At 33.8% G+C, this 15,480-nt stretch overlaps 1 protein-coding gene across 1 annotated transcript; it reads right to left on the reverse strand.

The window, feature by feature from the left end:
• Window positions 1-601: 601 nt before the first annotated feature.
• Window positions 602-15,455, reverse strand: LOC124441362 (angiopoietin-1 receptor-like). The gene is made up of 19 exons (XM_046991815.1): window positions 15,104-15,455; window positions 11,959-12,065; window positions 11,544-11,598; window positions 10,452-10,531; window positions 9,743-10,066; window positions 8,489-8,866; window positions 7,931-8,191; window positions 7,185-7,472; window positions 6,802-7,004; window positions 6,333-6,414; window positions 5,840-5,995; window positions 5,113-5,229; window positions 4,325-4,509; window positions 3,839-3,961; window positions 3,596-3,666; window positions 3,121-3,161; window positions 2,632-2,728; window positions 2,321-2,420; window positions 602-1,313 (listed from the first exon to the last, which is right to left on the reverse strand). Exons 5-19 carry the CDS (start codon window positions 10,041-10,043, stop codon window positions 1,140-1,142), a joined length of 2,577 nt encoding a protein of 858 aa, XP_046847771.1. The 5' UTR covers window positions 10,044-10,066; window positions 10,452-10,531; window positions 11,544-11,598; window positions 11,959-12,065; window positions 15,104-15,455; the 3' UTR covers window positions 602-1,139.
• Between the last annotated feature and the right edge of the window lie 25 nt (window positions 15,456-15,480).

Here is a 15,480-nt window from a genome sequence, read left to right on the forward strand (position 1 = left end):
GATCCATTTTTATTGAGATGGAAAGTAGATGTCATTCGTGTTCGTCGCGTTTGTGAAAACATCGAGCGGAAGTTTTTTGCACCTTGCAAAATGAAATATATAATTAGAACCACGCACGCCTAAAAAAGCAAGCATGCAGAAGATAAAGCCTTTTATACTTTCATTAATTTAAACCAGACATGTTACTTTGTCTTGAATGAATATATTTTTGAATAAATCATCTCTAGCAATAACTGTATGAGGTTTCATCACCTTACATTGTTGTCATTGCACTTTAATAATGTTTATGTATTTGCTCCAAAGCAAAAAACCCCCAAATATCATGAGATGAAATATTTAAATAATTTACAAATAAGGGCGTAAGTGCTGTGTAGAGGAGTGACAGGAGGGGAAGGGACTTGAAAGGATAACTTTTTATTTGCAATAATTCCGTGTTCCACAAATACATGATCTCTAACCTTGACACTTCATGATCGATTTTTTAATTTAAAATATGTTTACTTGAACATGGAAATGGTCCATTTTCTGTGGTATTCTTGCTCCTAGCATGCCAAGTGTAATGTTGAAAGTAGTTTTGAAGAGCTTAAAAGTTTCATATAACTTACATTGTTGATAACGTATTTTATTTTATCAATAAAATGACACTAGAGATAGATTATTCCTTTATGGATAGTAAAAATCGTTAGTTAAGATATATTTTCAATAACATATATTTTTAGATAGTTTGCATGAATCATTAATTTTTATTAACGCTACAATAAACGAACTACACTCTTTGTTTATAAGAACCGAGTTAATGAGAATATTGAGCTTGAACTTTCAGTGTTGCTTGTCTTCTTTTTTGTCATCTTAGACATCAACTGTAAGTAGCTACTGTATCATAAACCCAAAATTTAACAACTGAGATTTGTAGTCCAGAAATTAATCTCAAATCCTAAACATAATCCTGTTTGACACTATATAGGTACATTATGGAAATTTATATCACAGAAAAGACTGCATGCATGATAATAACCAGGCTAAGAACATTTTTAGCCTGGAAACTTTTTTTCTGGCGATGATCAGTCAACGGAGAATGCAACATTACAAAAAACAGAATTTCAAGTAATTTATTTTGCATAAAACCGAATCTGGGACTTCTAAAAAGCAGTTTCGTTTACTCCACTTTCAATCAAATCCAATCCGCTGTCATTATCCATTGATGCTGTTAATGAGATCCCAGAACTCGAGGAGTCTTCTTCCGTATGGTTTTCGATTGCTGAAGACGTTATTTCATCAACTTCGTTATGGAGACGAACGTTGATATAGTGTTTCTAAAATTAAAAATACCAGACTTACCGACAATCCTTAAAAGGCTTAACAAGTGAAATTCTTCTGCGCTTTTTCATTGGCTTAACTCAAAATAGACAAGGATGACATGTTAAGCCCGCAACGTGTTATGCTTATATGCGCTCTTTCATTGGCTTAACTCAAAATAGACAAGGATGCCATGTTAAGACCGCAACGTGTTATGCTTATATGCGCTCTTTCATTGGCTTAACTCAAAATAGACAAGGATGCCATGTTAAACCGCAACGTGTTATGCTTATATGCGCTCTTTCATTGGCTTAACTCAAAATAGACAAGGATGACATGTAAACCGCAACGTGTTATGCTTATATGCGCTCTTTCATTGGCTTAACTCAAAATAGACAAGGATGCCATGTTAAACCCGCGACGTGTTATGCTTATATGCGCTCTTTCATTGGCTTAACTCAAAATAGACAAGGATGCCATGTTAAACCCGCAACGTGTTATGCTTATATGCGCTCTTTCATTGGCTTAACTCAAAATAGACAAGGATGACATGTTAAACCCGCGACGTGTTATGCTTATATGCGCTCTTTCATTGGCTTAACTCAAAATAGACAAGGATGACATGTTAAACCCGCGACGTGTAATGCTTATAAGTCATAAATATATCAAATTCCCTCTATATTTCTTTCACCGATAAAAAAGGAAGATCGTTTCTGTTTTAAGATCATTTTTTTAGAGATCGTCTCTGTTTGAAGATTATTACTGTTTAGAGATCATTTCCTATATTAGGTAGCGCCCATTCATTTAGCTTTGAAATAAATGATTTCTTTTTGCAAAGCGTATTTACTCGTATTAAAATAGAGTTTTCCTCGTTGACTATAATAATGCTTCGCGGTGCAATATAAAAGTACGATTTTGTGTAGATGATAAAAAATGAGATTACAATTTGAAAATCGTGTTTGTTTTTTGCGACTGAAAAATACAACAAGTATCTTTGAACAGCCGCGGAGTGGGTCCACTTTACCTCTTTTTCGACGAGCATATCCTCCAATGACAAATGAATATCTGAGAAACTCGGCCTTTTCTTTTCATCTTGTTGCCAGCATTGACTCATCAACAAATATCTATAAAAATATTAGAACATAATATTACATATAATCTGTTCATAAATATGTCCTTCAAAAACACTAGGTGTCTTCGTTCAGCCAATGAAATATAAGCAATATACGAGAAAAATGGCCAATAACAAACCATGGCAAGCGTCGTGTTGGTACAACTCGTCTTAGCCCTCTTAGAAGTTTTTCTCTCCTTATTAATCGGTGCATAAAAACTTACATTTCTTCGCTGCAATGTGAGGGACGCGTCATTCTATTTCCTTTAGTCAGGTAATCAAACATATCGTAAGGCGACGTGTCCTCATAAGGTTCTTTACCTAGTGTGTGAAACATGTGCTGAATGATATAACAGATTACATTCGGTACCAGGTCTCTATATAATACATACATGTCATTGAAGAGTATGAGAACTTAGCTATACTTAAATTTTTTTAATGCTATAAAAAGTTAATGCATGCAATTAAAACTTAAGAATAAACAAACTGCTAGCACGTTTTACAAATAAATAATTATAAAGTACAGACATAACTATTAATGTCGAAAATATACAGAACATGTACAATTAAAATTTTATAGGTGTAAATCTCCCATAAGGCAAAAAATTGCTAAAATTTCAGCAAGGAGTCAAAATTTCCACAATTTCATTCCAATTCTCCATGAAACTACGTGCAAGTGATGAATTTAAGGAGATTTTTCCATTAAAACATACCAAGAGTACAAATTTCCCATAACAATACCCCATACGACCACCTATGGAAAGAAGAGATGATAAAAACGAAAAGAGTATATGGAAAATTAGACAAAGAGGCCGGTTTCAACAAGGAATTTACACTTTTGCGTTTTGACATTCACGTAGCTACATTATCGTAGCTTAACTATTGACTTAATGACAAACTCACAAAGATTAATCACTTGTTACAATGCTATCGCTTCGTGTGCTGTTAATATATTAATCTAATTTGGAATATGATAAAATGCAAAACGATATGTGATTGTAGATGCCTCTCTATATGTATTCGAAACGCAAACATTCCCTGAGAAGATTTAGACAGAATTCTGCATGGTGTTTATTTCTTATTTGTTTTGATGTTCCCTTACGGACAAAACTTTAAAATGGAAATCTTTACGAAAATCTTACAGGCTACGTCATTTCCTGTCACTAAATGCTTTAGAATGTTACTTACGTATCGGACGCAGATGTAAATCGCCCTTCAAGCAAAGATTCTAGAGACATCCATTTCACAGGAAGCATTTTCTGTAAACATGGTGAATAAGGGATAATCACTTATTAAGGAATTTGGCGAACAAAATACATGCACTGTCTAGAAAATAAATATTCCTGGTATAGCATAGAGTGTTTACTCTCATTAAACATTGTGTAGGTTGACTTGCTTCACAACAAAGTCAACCAAAGTTTTCCAACTTACATTTTTGTTAACAATATAGTGACGTGTAACATCAATTTTTCTTGCGAGTCCAAAATCTGCAATTTTTGGAACAAGTTGTTCCGTCAAGAGAATGTTACGGCAGGCAATGTCTCGATGTACAATCTAAAATATAAGAAATTAAATAATTTCATAGAAAAATTATGGTACAATTAAAATGAAATCATCCTTTCACATCTATTCTACTACACAACACACTAAACTCTGTAAAAATAACCACGATTTTTACTACCTCGACAGTTACTCTACTCTTTATAGCTAGGAATGGGATGCTCTAGTTTCGATAAGATTTCAGTGGATGTTACAGTTACATATCACATCTTTTATGTGAAATTCATGAATGTGAAAAAGCATCAAGCTTAAGTGCTTTGTACATTAATATTTAGTAGAGGAATTCACAAACTCTCCAGTAGCTGAGGCTAGAAGAGATGCACAAATCACATTAAATCAATCCCTGCATTAACCTACCTTTTGCTCGTTCAAAAACATCAATCCTTTAGCAATCTTTGAAGCGAAGTTAATCAGCTGCTTTTCAGTAAGCCTTGAATAAATGTTCTCATAACTTTCATGTTCTTCACGGTTGATTCTATTTTCTTTCAAAAATTCCTTTAAATTTCCTCGACAGCAAAACTCCATAACCAACAAGATGGGCACTATAAGTGAAAAAGGCAAAAAATTCTGATTCGCAACACGATATTGAATCGCAGGGCTAAAAGATATTGAGGACAAGTTAAGAAGTAAAAATCTCCTATCTAGCCAGACAGAAAAGTACTAAGTGAAATGTGAAGTTACTCCATTCATCTCTTATTGAGCCTTTCCAACGAACGAAAAGCACATCTAACAGTTTATCTTTTATGAGAGTTGGTATCCCCCTTCCCTCATAGTTGGTAGCCCCCCTCCTTCCCTCATAGTTGGTAGCCCCCTCCTTCCCTCATAGTTGGTAGCCCCCTCGCTCCCTTATAGTTGGTAGCCCCTCGCTCCCTTATAGTTGGTAGCCCCCTCCCTCATATAGTTAGTAAAGTAATGAACAGTAAATAACGCAATTTCAATAAAGACAAAAATTGCTCTTTGAATAGTTCATAGGAAATCAAAAATTGGACAAAAGATGAGACATTTTAAGAGCAACTTATAAGACAACAAGACGACTGAATCCACAATGAAAATTTTCAATAAAAACTGTGTGCTCCTGGATAGCAAGAACAAGACATTTTTGAATTCTCGAAGTCAGTTCTCTTTATTTGCTCTGTGGAGAATACCTTCTTGTGTACATGCACCATGGAGTTTGATGACGTTTTCATGACCAATGGTGTTCACGTATTGGAGAATTTCAAATTCTCGAATCAACTCAAACCAGTCGCTTTGGCCACGATTGGCTAAAACAAAAATAGTTATAGTTATTGTCAGAGGATCTATATTTGGCTACAATAGAGCAGTAAAGCATTTCTTTTTTCTCAGTTTTCTTTAACTTGTAGAAAACATAGGACAAGTTACTTGTATATGTTGTTTGAAGTTATTTGTAGTAAAATTGAGACTATAGCCACATTGCCTGCATTTGAATTGAAAGAATACAAACACTAGCAAGTAGCAATGATCATTGACTGAAACTATTTTTGATCATTTGTTTCGAGCCCATGGTCAAATATTCTGTCTTGGTTGAATTTAAACTAAATTTTTTCCCTATCAACCACTTTTCAAGATTTTTCAAGTCAGAGTTTACTGTCGTTTCTAGCTCAACTATATTATTATTTGAAGCAGTTATGCTTGTATCATTAGCAAACATTTCTGTGTACATTGCTCTAAGCATTAGGGAAAGTCATTTATGGAAATGGAAAGAAATTAATTTATTTTGATGCTTTTGTGGCATTTTACGCTGATATAAAAATTTCCGTCATTACAAAAAAGAAATCACTCTTCAAAATATTTTGCGACAGTCAATGAACGAACGAGTAATTTATTTGAACATGCCAATCATTTGGTAGATACCTCTGAGAGTTTTCACAGCAACACGAATTTCTCTCTCAAATTCATCAAAAGATGTCTTCATTAGCAAACCTTCTCTCACCAAACCAAAATATCCACCGCCAAGGACATGATCAAATATGGCCAACTGACTCCGATCTATCTCCCATTCTGATGCGTCTTAAAAAAATAATATAAACATATGCTGCTATCGATTCCATAAAGTTTTTACTGCCTAACGTCTAGTGCATAATATTTAGTGTACATACTACATAGCCTAATAAATAGTGTGTAACTTAACATCAAGTGCATGACCCATACTGCCTAACATATAGTGCATAACAGTTGCACTCTAAAACCATGCACAAAAATGAATCAACGGACTCCTAAACAAATCATGTAGGGTTAAAATAACTGTCAAAACAGCTTGGTCAGGGTAGTCTCGAAATTTTCCAAATTGCCAAAAATATCATAAAATTTATAAATAATTAGAATATGCAATTTTATGAAGTCTCACCTTCCAAATCGCTGGTCATGTCACTGCCAAAATATTCCGGAAAAAGAATTCGAAGATTTATCATAGCATTATTGGAATCCATCTAAAAATTTTGAGTAACAAAACTAGTTCAGCAAAAGTCAGATTTATCATATTTGTTAACAGTTATACCTAGAATTTTCTTAATTGAAGCAACAAAATATATATATAAAATATATATAATTTCACATAAATATAATGAAAAATTTATGTTACAATTAGTTGTAGTAACGTAGTAATAAAATTTATGTAAATAGACATCTTTCGAAAAGTTTCATCAGGAAATGTTGTTATTAAATTTTAGAACGATGAGATTTCACTGCACAAGTTACAAACATTGAAAAGTATAAAATGCTCAGAAATCTAAAATTGATAAAATTTAGCACTAGATAAGTAAAGGAAAAAAATTTAATAAATTTTAAAATAGTTTAAATCTGCAAAAACGACCAACCTCATTAGATGTAGTCTTCTTCGAAAAAGCAGCAAAGCAATATTTGTCATTTCGAAACCATTGAATTAAAATCAGAAGTAAAATCACCACAGCCGTTAAGCACACAAGTGAGACGATAATTGTCAATGTTAAGTTGTTCTTTTTCTGAACAGTTTGCGGAATCTTTGTGTTAATGTAGTCTTGAGTCTTTAGTTCTAACGGAGCTGGAAAAAACAAACATCCAATCTTCTATAGCAAATTGTCTCGTGTATAATAATTTAATCTATATGAAGAATATCACTTTCCTAATTATTACAGTATACGTTTGGACCAATGACAACTAAAAACCGACTATAAAACATGAGTTTCAAGACTGCACGTCATAAATTGGCATCAACACTTACCAGTTGTTTTGAACTTCATCCAGCCGCTTGATTTTCCTTCAAAATTCTTGCCAACTCCCGTTACTGAAACTTCGTAGTTAGTTGAGTGCGACAGATTTGTCAAAGAAAACTTCAAAACATCATTGGGTATTGTGTAATTTAACCGAACACTTCTGTTAGCGAGGTTTATTCGGTAACCAGCAAGGCGATCGTACCTCCATTCCGATTTTCTTATAGCAGTCCATCGAACAATGACCGATGAATCACTAATGTTCAACAGGGATACGTTTCTGGGGGCAGGATTTTGATCTGAAAGAATAAAACACTTTTTTCAGTAAGATTCTTGCTATTCAATAGTTTCATCGATCTTTTTGGTCGTGTTCAGTCCACTGATTTCCAGCTCAATTAAGCGACTGAACAGCGCATGAGCATTAATAATAAAATAATACAAAAAGTTTGAAAAAATGATGGACAGTTTTTTATCAAACACATATAGTTCTGTTTAAGTCTGAGGGAAATGTACTTAGACCACAGTATAGTAAAAAAAATATGGCCAAATCCATTAAATTTTTTTTGAAATGCATATCTTATTACGCAAGTTATTGACATAAAGACCGCCAGTCGTGAGTCAGATGACCAATAAAAACGCTAAACTTGCTTAATGCAGCCAATAATCTAATTATTAATACATCAACAATTTGCGCACCGAAGTGTACCCTATGTTTATTCTTTATAATGTGTTTGGAGTCTTAGTCTAAAAATCTTACCTAGTGTCGTAAAACTAGAAGTTCCCACAAGTAAATCGCTTTTATTTGAAGAAACCCCACGAACGTCAACAATGCAAGTGAGGATAGTCCTGAACGGCGTGGGATAGCTGATGTTAACACTGGTCTGTCTTAAATCCATAAATGCTTTAGAGAATTTATCGCCACATGTTATAGAAACATTATATGATGAAATGGGGAGATATAAAAGGTCTGGATGTACAGACCAATCAACCTTCATAGTCACAAGGTTTATATTCATTGCTACAAAAAGATTAAAAAAAACACCATTCAGAAATGTTAGACTGAGACGAAACTTTTTCAATGCAAAAATTATTTATTAGTTTGCGAGTAATAACAATGCTGAAACCATAGCAATAATGAACTCCTGACAACAACCCTGTTTTGAATATGACATTCGAAAGAGATAAGGAGGGATAGGAAGAGATAGGGAGTCCATTAAGGAGGGATGGGAATAGATGAGGAGGTATGAGAAGAGATAAGGAGGGATAGGTGATCATTTCACCAGCACAATTTCTAAACCCCATTCTCACTAAGTACCTTGGATGCCCATGTAGTAGAAATAGACATTTTGACTGAGTGTTTTTCCCGGGAGATTTTGAGAAACACATTTGACGTGAAGACCTAGTTCGTTATTCGAGACAACAATTTTCGATGTAACGCTGTATGTATCGCTGTTGTTTTGAAATACATCGTTTGTTGTGTTAATGTTCACATGTGGATAAATAGCCTTTATTCCAAGACTCCCATTTTCGTTAGTATTTTGGTCCACAGTACTGGAGTTAGACAACACGCGAGTAGCGTTTATAAACCACGAAACGTTAGGTGCAGGCAATCCAGATGTCTTGCAAGTAACTTCTATTTTTTTTCTATCCACATAATTGGCTACTAGCAATGTAATTTTTGGAGCAACAGGAGCTAGAAACACAACACAAGCAGTTTTATCAAGCCGTTGGCTCTCCAATAAAGACAAAACTTCTAATTTGGTGAAATTAAGGATGTAAAAATTTGAAAAAAAAATTTAACTACTTCTGATATATAGACGCCTGCTCAGTCGATTTTGATGATAAGTTACACGTTACAAGAGCAGAGTACTTGGAAAACGTGGATTGGATGACATAACTCGATTACCTTGTGCAAAATGACGAAAACTTATTTTTAAATTTATAAATTCATGAAATTTTCATTGGATAAAAATTCCACCGAAGAAGTGCAACAGAGGCATAATCTTAGTGTTGTTGAGTTAGAGAATAGGAATTCTTCCTAGGAGTTAAAATTTAAAGCCCAATTTCACTGAATTTTGTACAAAACAAAAATGTACTGATTTTTGCGGATGTGATGATGTACAAACTTTGTATAAACTTTCAAGTTATTTTTCATGTAAGCAGTGCCAAGTAAAATGTTGAAACTCGGTAGAGTTTGATCGCATTTACAAACAATAAATTTTGCAAGTAAATCAACGGATGAAATGTAAAATTGATAATTTTTCTTGGACCATGCACTATTCTAAAAGCCATGTGGTTGGGTAATAATTCAAGCAGTTAACCAAATTTTTGTAGCTATGTTTCCAGATTGCAAAATTATTTTTGGTCTTTATAAATTTCATTATAACTACTTAAACAAGAATGAGAAACAAAATAGTAAACTGTTGTAAATTAAAAAACAATCATATCTATGAAGTTTCATTTCTTGAAGAAGTATATATACTAAAAGTTCAGTAAATCGTAGATAAAAATTTTATACTTTGCATTGAGCATTCGCAAATTTACTTACTCTGAGTAAGAGAAAACTTACGTTTGACGTCAAAAATAATCTTCGCTTCATTGCAGTAATCAAATCTGGTTACAATTTTACATCTGAATGAAGGGAATTCTTCGAGAACAGACACGTGCACATCACAAGTCGCCCATATTTTTTTACGCCACGATTCATACCTGCAAGCGTGGATTAGTCTGTAACCATCGCGGTAAAATAGAATTCGATATATGTATGTTTTGTCTCGTGCTCCCTGTTTTTGCACGGCTTTTGCAGAACAGTTCAAGTGAACTTTGCTTGCGTTGATCAAAATTGGGTAGGGACTAGCAGTAAAATTCATTAACGGTCTTGTTTCGGCTAAATAACGGAAGATCGCAGTAAACAAGCTATTTTAACTTAAGAAACGTTTATATAAAAATTTCAATTTTTCTTTTCTCACTTTAAGAAAATAATGCACTTCACTAAACATTGTGATTTTCCGAACAATTTTCTCGTTGTTCTCAAAACGCGGCGAAGAATTGTGAGATTTAGTCACCATATCAGTATCACAATTCACTTTTTCTAATTTCAGGTGGTTTGATGGCTATAATAATGATTTGGACGGATGCAGAAAAATTTAGTTCGTCATGGAAGATCTTTTGAGCTTATTTCCTACTACGTCATTTGTTTAGGAAAATGGGCATTATAATCTTATGGTAAGAAAATCAAAAGAACTTTAATAAAAGTTATCTCTACTATAGTTACTTACTATCTGGGCGGCAACTATCACCAAGATCTATAAAAGTTGTCTTGGCCAATAATAAGGGAAGTAAACTGCGATGACGTATTCTATAAATAGAAATTTCAAAACAATATATATGATATAGCTAATTCCCTGACAGGATCACCGTGCAACTTAAACTGCTCAAAATCGTCGGAAAAACCTCCAACATTTGAATGTACGTCTATTCAGTGTATATTACACAATACATTTTGTTTGGTTTTCAGTTTAGGAGATTTTTCTTGGTGATGATGCAGTAGGAAATAATCATCAACTGCCACTGGTTGATGTACTTAATGCTAAATAGCAGTTCAAAATCTATAAAAACAGTAACACTCGATAATAAATAGCACAAAATTTCTGGTACAAAGCAAATTTATACAACAAATTAACAATGGGATTTGCAGTTCCTGTCCCACTGTATTGTTATGTAGAAACAAGATAGATTCTCTTGTACTTGGAAAAATCTATGTGATCTTGTGTTGTCTAAAAATGTTTGAGTAAAATCAACTAGTGCAGGTTTTGTCATCAGGGTATACTAAAACCATAGTAATGTTTCATAGAAAATATTTCGCATGACAGAATTTGTAAAATTTTCCTGCGATACTTTTGTCTGTATAATAGTGTGCAAAAGTCTTAGGTTATACCCAATATTTTGGTGTTCATCATGATTTTCCAATGTTTAATGAGACATACACCAATTTTATTTTAACAAACAATATAAGATGTCTGTTAAGCGCAGATCAACATAAATCTCACAAGTAAAATACACGTGCAACTTCGCCGTTTAAGTCAAGATATTCTGTAGTTTGAAGCAGAGATAGTAAAGAGACGAAATTTTATGGTTGAAAAAATGTCAAGTTGCTCTGAACCAATCAGAATGCCGCTTTCAACTAGTCATTGGGTAATAAAACACGACATTTTCGTCAGCACTGTGCTTGGGCCAGCGGTCTACATTGCAAAACGTCATTTACTATTTTTGAGAGTTCTTCGTCAACTTCTGCGTGCGAAAAGTTTCAACTTTGCGGTTAAAAAAATGTAGCTATTGCAACTAGAAATGAAGAGCACGTCAAAACTTACTTATATTTGTGTTCATGAAAATATTCAACCCCATGATCTTCGACGTCAAAGAAACCTGAAATACAATAATTGCGGCTTAACAAACATTTTAAATGTATAATAATCAGCAGAATACATCCAAGATGATTGTTTATGGGGTTTGAGAGGGAGGAGGTTGATCTTCTTGGAATAAAATTTTGGTGGATAATTAGTAGTTGTAAGGCATCGTGACATGGGGCACGTCAGACATTTTTTCTTCTATTCTGTTAATTTAATACCATGATTTAGAGATTTTTTAGGACGTTTTAATTTCTTAACCCGAAGTCTATCGCTAATGAATCTGAAAACTTGCAAAGATCTCATTTGCACAAATAAAGTTGATGTGTTACGCTGTGTTATTTGATTTGTTTTAAATATTACTTTCTTGTGAACATACTTGCTCAATTCAAAACTGTATTAAAGTGCACTTGAAATTGTCCACTGTAATGTCATCTGTTTTATCCGTTCTGTGAATTTACCAATATTGACGATAACAATAAAACCCTACAGTGAAAAAATTATAAGTCCGATAACGTCAGCATTGACAGTTACAAGAAATCACCAAATGAAGTGTCTCAACAAATATAAATAAAGCAACATGAGTTTTTCAGTCTTCGTTATTAAAGATTACAGAAACACAAATGCAACAACACAGTGAAAATCTATTACATTTCAAAAACAACTTTTGCAATTGCCTGAAGAACGTGTGGTAAGTCAAGAAAAAATTCAAAAAGGAAATGAAATGTGTGGAAAAATTTGAAAGATAGAACAACATTGCGATGAAAGAATTTGATTGGCAACTCAAATTCTGGTAAAATATGCACACACTCTTTTTGTGAGTTGTGAATGGCTCATTCAATCTGTGATTTCACATAAGTTATAACAATTCATACCTTACAGTCATAAATTATTTTATCAACGTAATCGTAAATTAAGTTAGTCAGGTGACTGCTAAATCAAGCTCATTCAAAAGTGTGGGAATTATACCGTTTAAGTCATTGTTTTTCATTATTATAGTTGGCACTTCCATATGGCAAAATATTTTTCTACGATTAATCGATCGGATATTGTACGACTTTTCTTTGAACAAAATCATAGAACAAAGTCGTCTTCCCAGTCCGCCATTTGCTATTGCTTCGTAAATAATTATTTCCTTTCAATATTTTCCTATCAGAAACTCAATAGTGATTACGCCATTCTTAAACCTGACAAAGGCAATGAAGTTGTCTTGTAAACCGCTCTGATTATGTCAACTCTCATAATTCCCTGTTTGAAAATTCCTGTAAATTTAAGCGTATTTCAAGCGACCTTACTTCTAGTAGACTCTTTACTCTACAGTCATATCTATGCACACTTCTAAAACGGGATGAGATCAATGAAACTGAACATACTTTCTTACGACCTACTCACGCGCATTTTGCCAGAGCACATGGACTACCTAAAACGCACAAACAATTTGACACATTACCTAAGTTACGACCAATAATTGACACCACAACACAATGTAGGTAAATTCATTGCAAACCTTTTGAATCCACTCCCTAAAATAAATTTTCATTACAAGACTCTTTCGATGCTGCTGATGCTATTAAATCTATACCTAAGATCTATTTTCCCAAGGTTATAAGTTTGTCTCTTTTAATGTTGAATCTCTTTTCACCAACGTGTCTTTGCGTAAAACCATCAACATTGTACTAGATCGCATTTACAAACAAAATATTATTCATACCACACTCCGAAAATCAACACTGAAAAAACTTATTATTGATTCATGCACCAAAACTATATTTCTTGCAACGGAATTCTTTATGAACAACTCGACGGGGTTTCCATGGGGTCTTCTCTCGGTCCCGTCTTAACTAATATAATTCTCACTGAGTTTTAAATTATCATTGTCGCTGATTTGATCAACTCAGGTGTCCTTAAGTTTACCGACGTTATGTTGATGATGCTCTTGTTCTTATACGACATTCTGACATTCCTCATGTTCTAGCCAAATTTAATAATTTTGATAAAAATCTTAAATTTACTTTTGACGACTTTTCTGACTCACATGTCCACTTTCTAGACTTCAAAATAAACAATAATGATATTGATGTATTCTGCAAAACTACTCGTACTGGCCAATATATACATTTTTCAAGTTTCGAACCTTTCAACCGCAAAACTACTTGGATCAATTCCCTATTTTTACGTGCATTTAACATTTGTTCTAACCAAACATTATTCAAAAAACACTGAATATATTCAACATATTCAATAATTCAAATTCAAACACTCAATATATTCAACATATTCAATACTCGATATATTCAACACTCGTCTTTTATGTCATGGAATGGTTTCCCTCTTACAGTCCGGAAATTCTTGATTCATAAACTCAAAGCCCCCCCCCCAACAAAATACTGAGAATGACCTCCGTAAAATTTTCATTAGAAAACCATATCTAGGCAAACAGGGTGAACGTTTGGTTTTCAATCTTCTTCGTTAAATTCGCCGTAGCTTAAAAATCCCTATCAAACCTATAGTTATATATCAAACAAAAAAGACATCAATTTTCTGTCCCAAAAAGAACCGAATTCCGGGACTCTCTAAAGCCAATGTTGTATATGAATTTAAATGTCCTGGTTGTAGTCATACATACATAGGCAAAACTGAACGAAACCTACACACAAGACTAACCCAACATGCTACTAATTACAACAATTCTAGTGCTATCTCGCAACATTTACTCATTTTTCCAGACGTCAACTACATCTCACACCTTTTCTTACTTCCTGACGTTGACTCCGACCCTGATCTTACACGCGTGCCATTAAATCCTTGTAATTTGATTCCAAGTAACACCAAAATCTTATATCGCTGTAATAATAATAATCCTAATCAACTTCTCTTAGAAGCGCGTTTGATAAAACGCAATATGCCACAACTTAATAGTGGTCTCAAAGCTTGAAAGAAATTATCTCTATTTTAATGTAAGGAAGGATACCATCAGGAGAGACATGCAGCTATGTGGTGTCAAAGAAGAGGATACCCAGGACAGAGCAGCCTAGAGAAGTCTGATAGAACTGGGTCTCCGGCAAAGACCCGCTACCCGAGCAGGACACAGCGGAGAAAGGTGACCAAAGGTGACCATACTCCCTAAAAGTAACTGTTGAGTCTTATAGTTCTCTTATTACGTAACTGTCACTTCCGCTTGTAAATAATTATATAAACGTTTCGCAGCCTGCCTTGTAAACTATTAGTCTGAAGATGTCTTTAGAATAAAGACGAAATATTACGCCATCTTTTATTTTAAAACTCTTGTATTATCTTGAATATCAAGAAAACGAGATGTCCGTTTTCGCAATTTGTTTTATTTTGTTTTAGTTTCAATAATTATATTTCAAATTACTATAGTCTAGAACTGTGTAAAAGTCTAATAAAAACAGCGCAAAGTTGCGAACTTTGCATAAAAAAGCGACGAAATGACTAAAACGAGTTTCGCTATTATTGTTCCTTGAAAAGGAAATCAAGTCAAATAATAACAGAAAATTACTAACCTCAAATTTCCCACTTCCCAGTAGTTAAAAATGTATGTTAAACATCTTTGAGGTAAGTCATCGGTACTCTTGAACAGTCTGCTTATCGAATGAAAGACAAGAATTTAAAATGTACTAATTGCGACAGCTAATAATCAAGAGAGCGGATGCTGAAGATGCACGACATTACACAGACAAAAATATGCACTTATGTTGACGTTAAAGGCGAATGAACGCCGTGACCCACGCATTCAAATGCACAGGAAGTTAGGAGCAATAACATTTTCAAAGAAATCTTCCTGTTCAGACATTCGTCAGTGTGCCTTCGTCTTTCCAATCTTGTTAAACTAGCTGTGTTCAATTACTTAGGCTGCATGCGTTTACCACTATACCGGAAT

The sequence above is a fragment of the Xenia sp. Carnegie-2017 genome, unplaced genomic scaffold (assembly GCF_021976095.1).
Source record: "Xenia sp. Carnegie-2017 unplaced genomic scaffold, XeniaSp_v1 HiC_scaffold_20, whole genome shotgun sequence".
NCBI classification, from domain to species: Eukaryota; Metazoa; Cnidaria; class Anthozoa; order Malacalcyonacea; family Xeniidae; genus Xenia; species Xenia sp. Carnegie-2017.

What these genes read in the sequence shown, in the direction of transcription:
- LOC124441362 (XM_046991815.1), bottom strand. Translation starts at nt 10,043, where the DNA reads ATGAATTTTACTGCTAGTCCCTACCCAATTTTGATCAACGCAAGCAAA. An exon ending in TGCTGTGAAAACTCTCAGAG is followed by an intron (nt 5,230 to 5,839) that starts GTATCTACCAAA and finishes TTTTTGTTTTAG; the next exon opens with CCAATCGTGGCCAAAGCGAC. An exon ending in ATATGCTCGTCGAAAAAGAG is followed by an intron (nt 1,314 to 2,320) that starts GTAAAGTGGACC and finishes TTTTAATTTTAG; the next exon opens with AAACACTATATCAACGTTCG.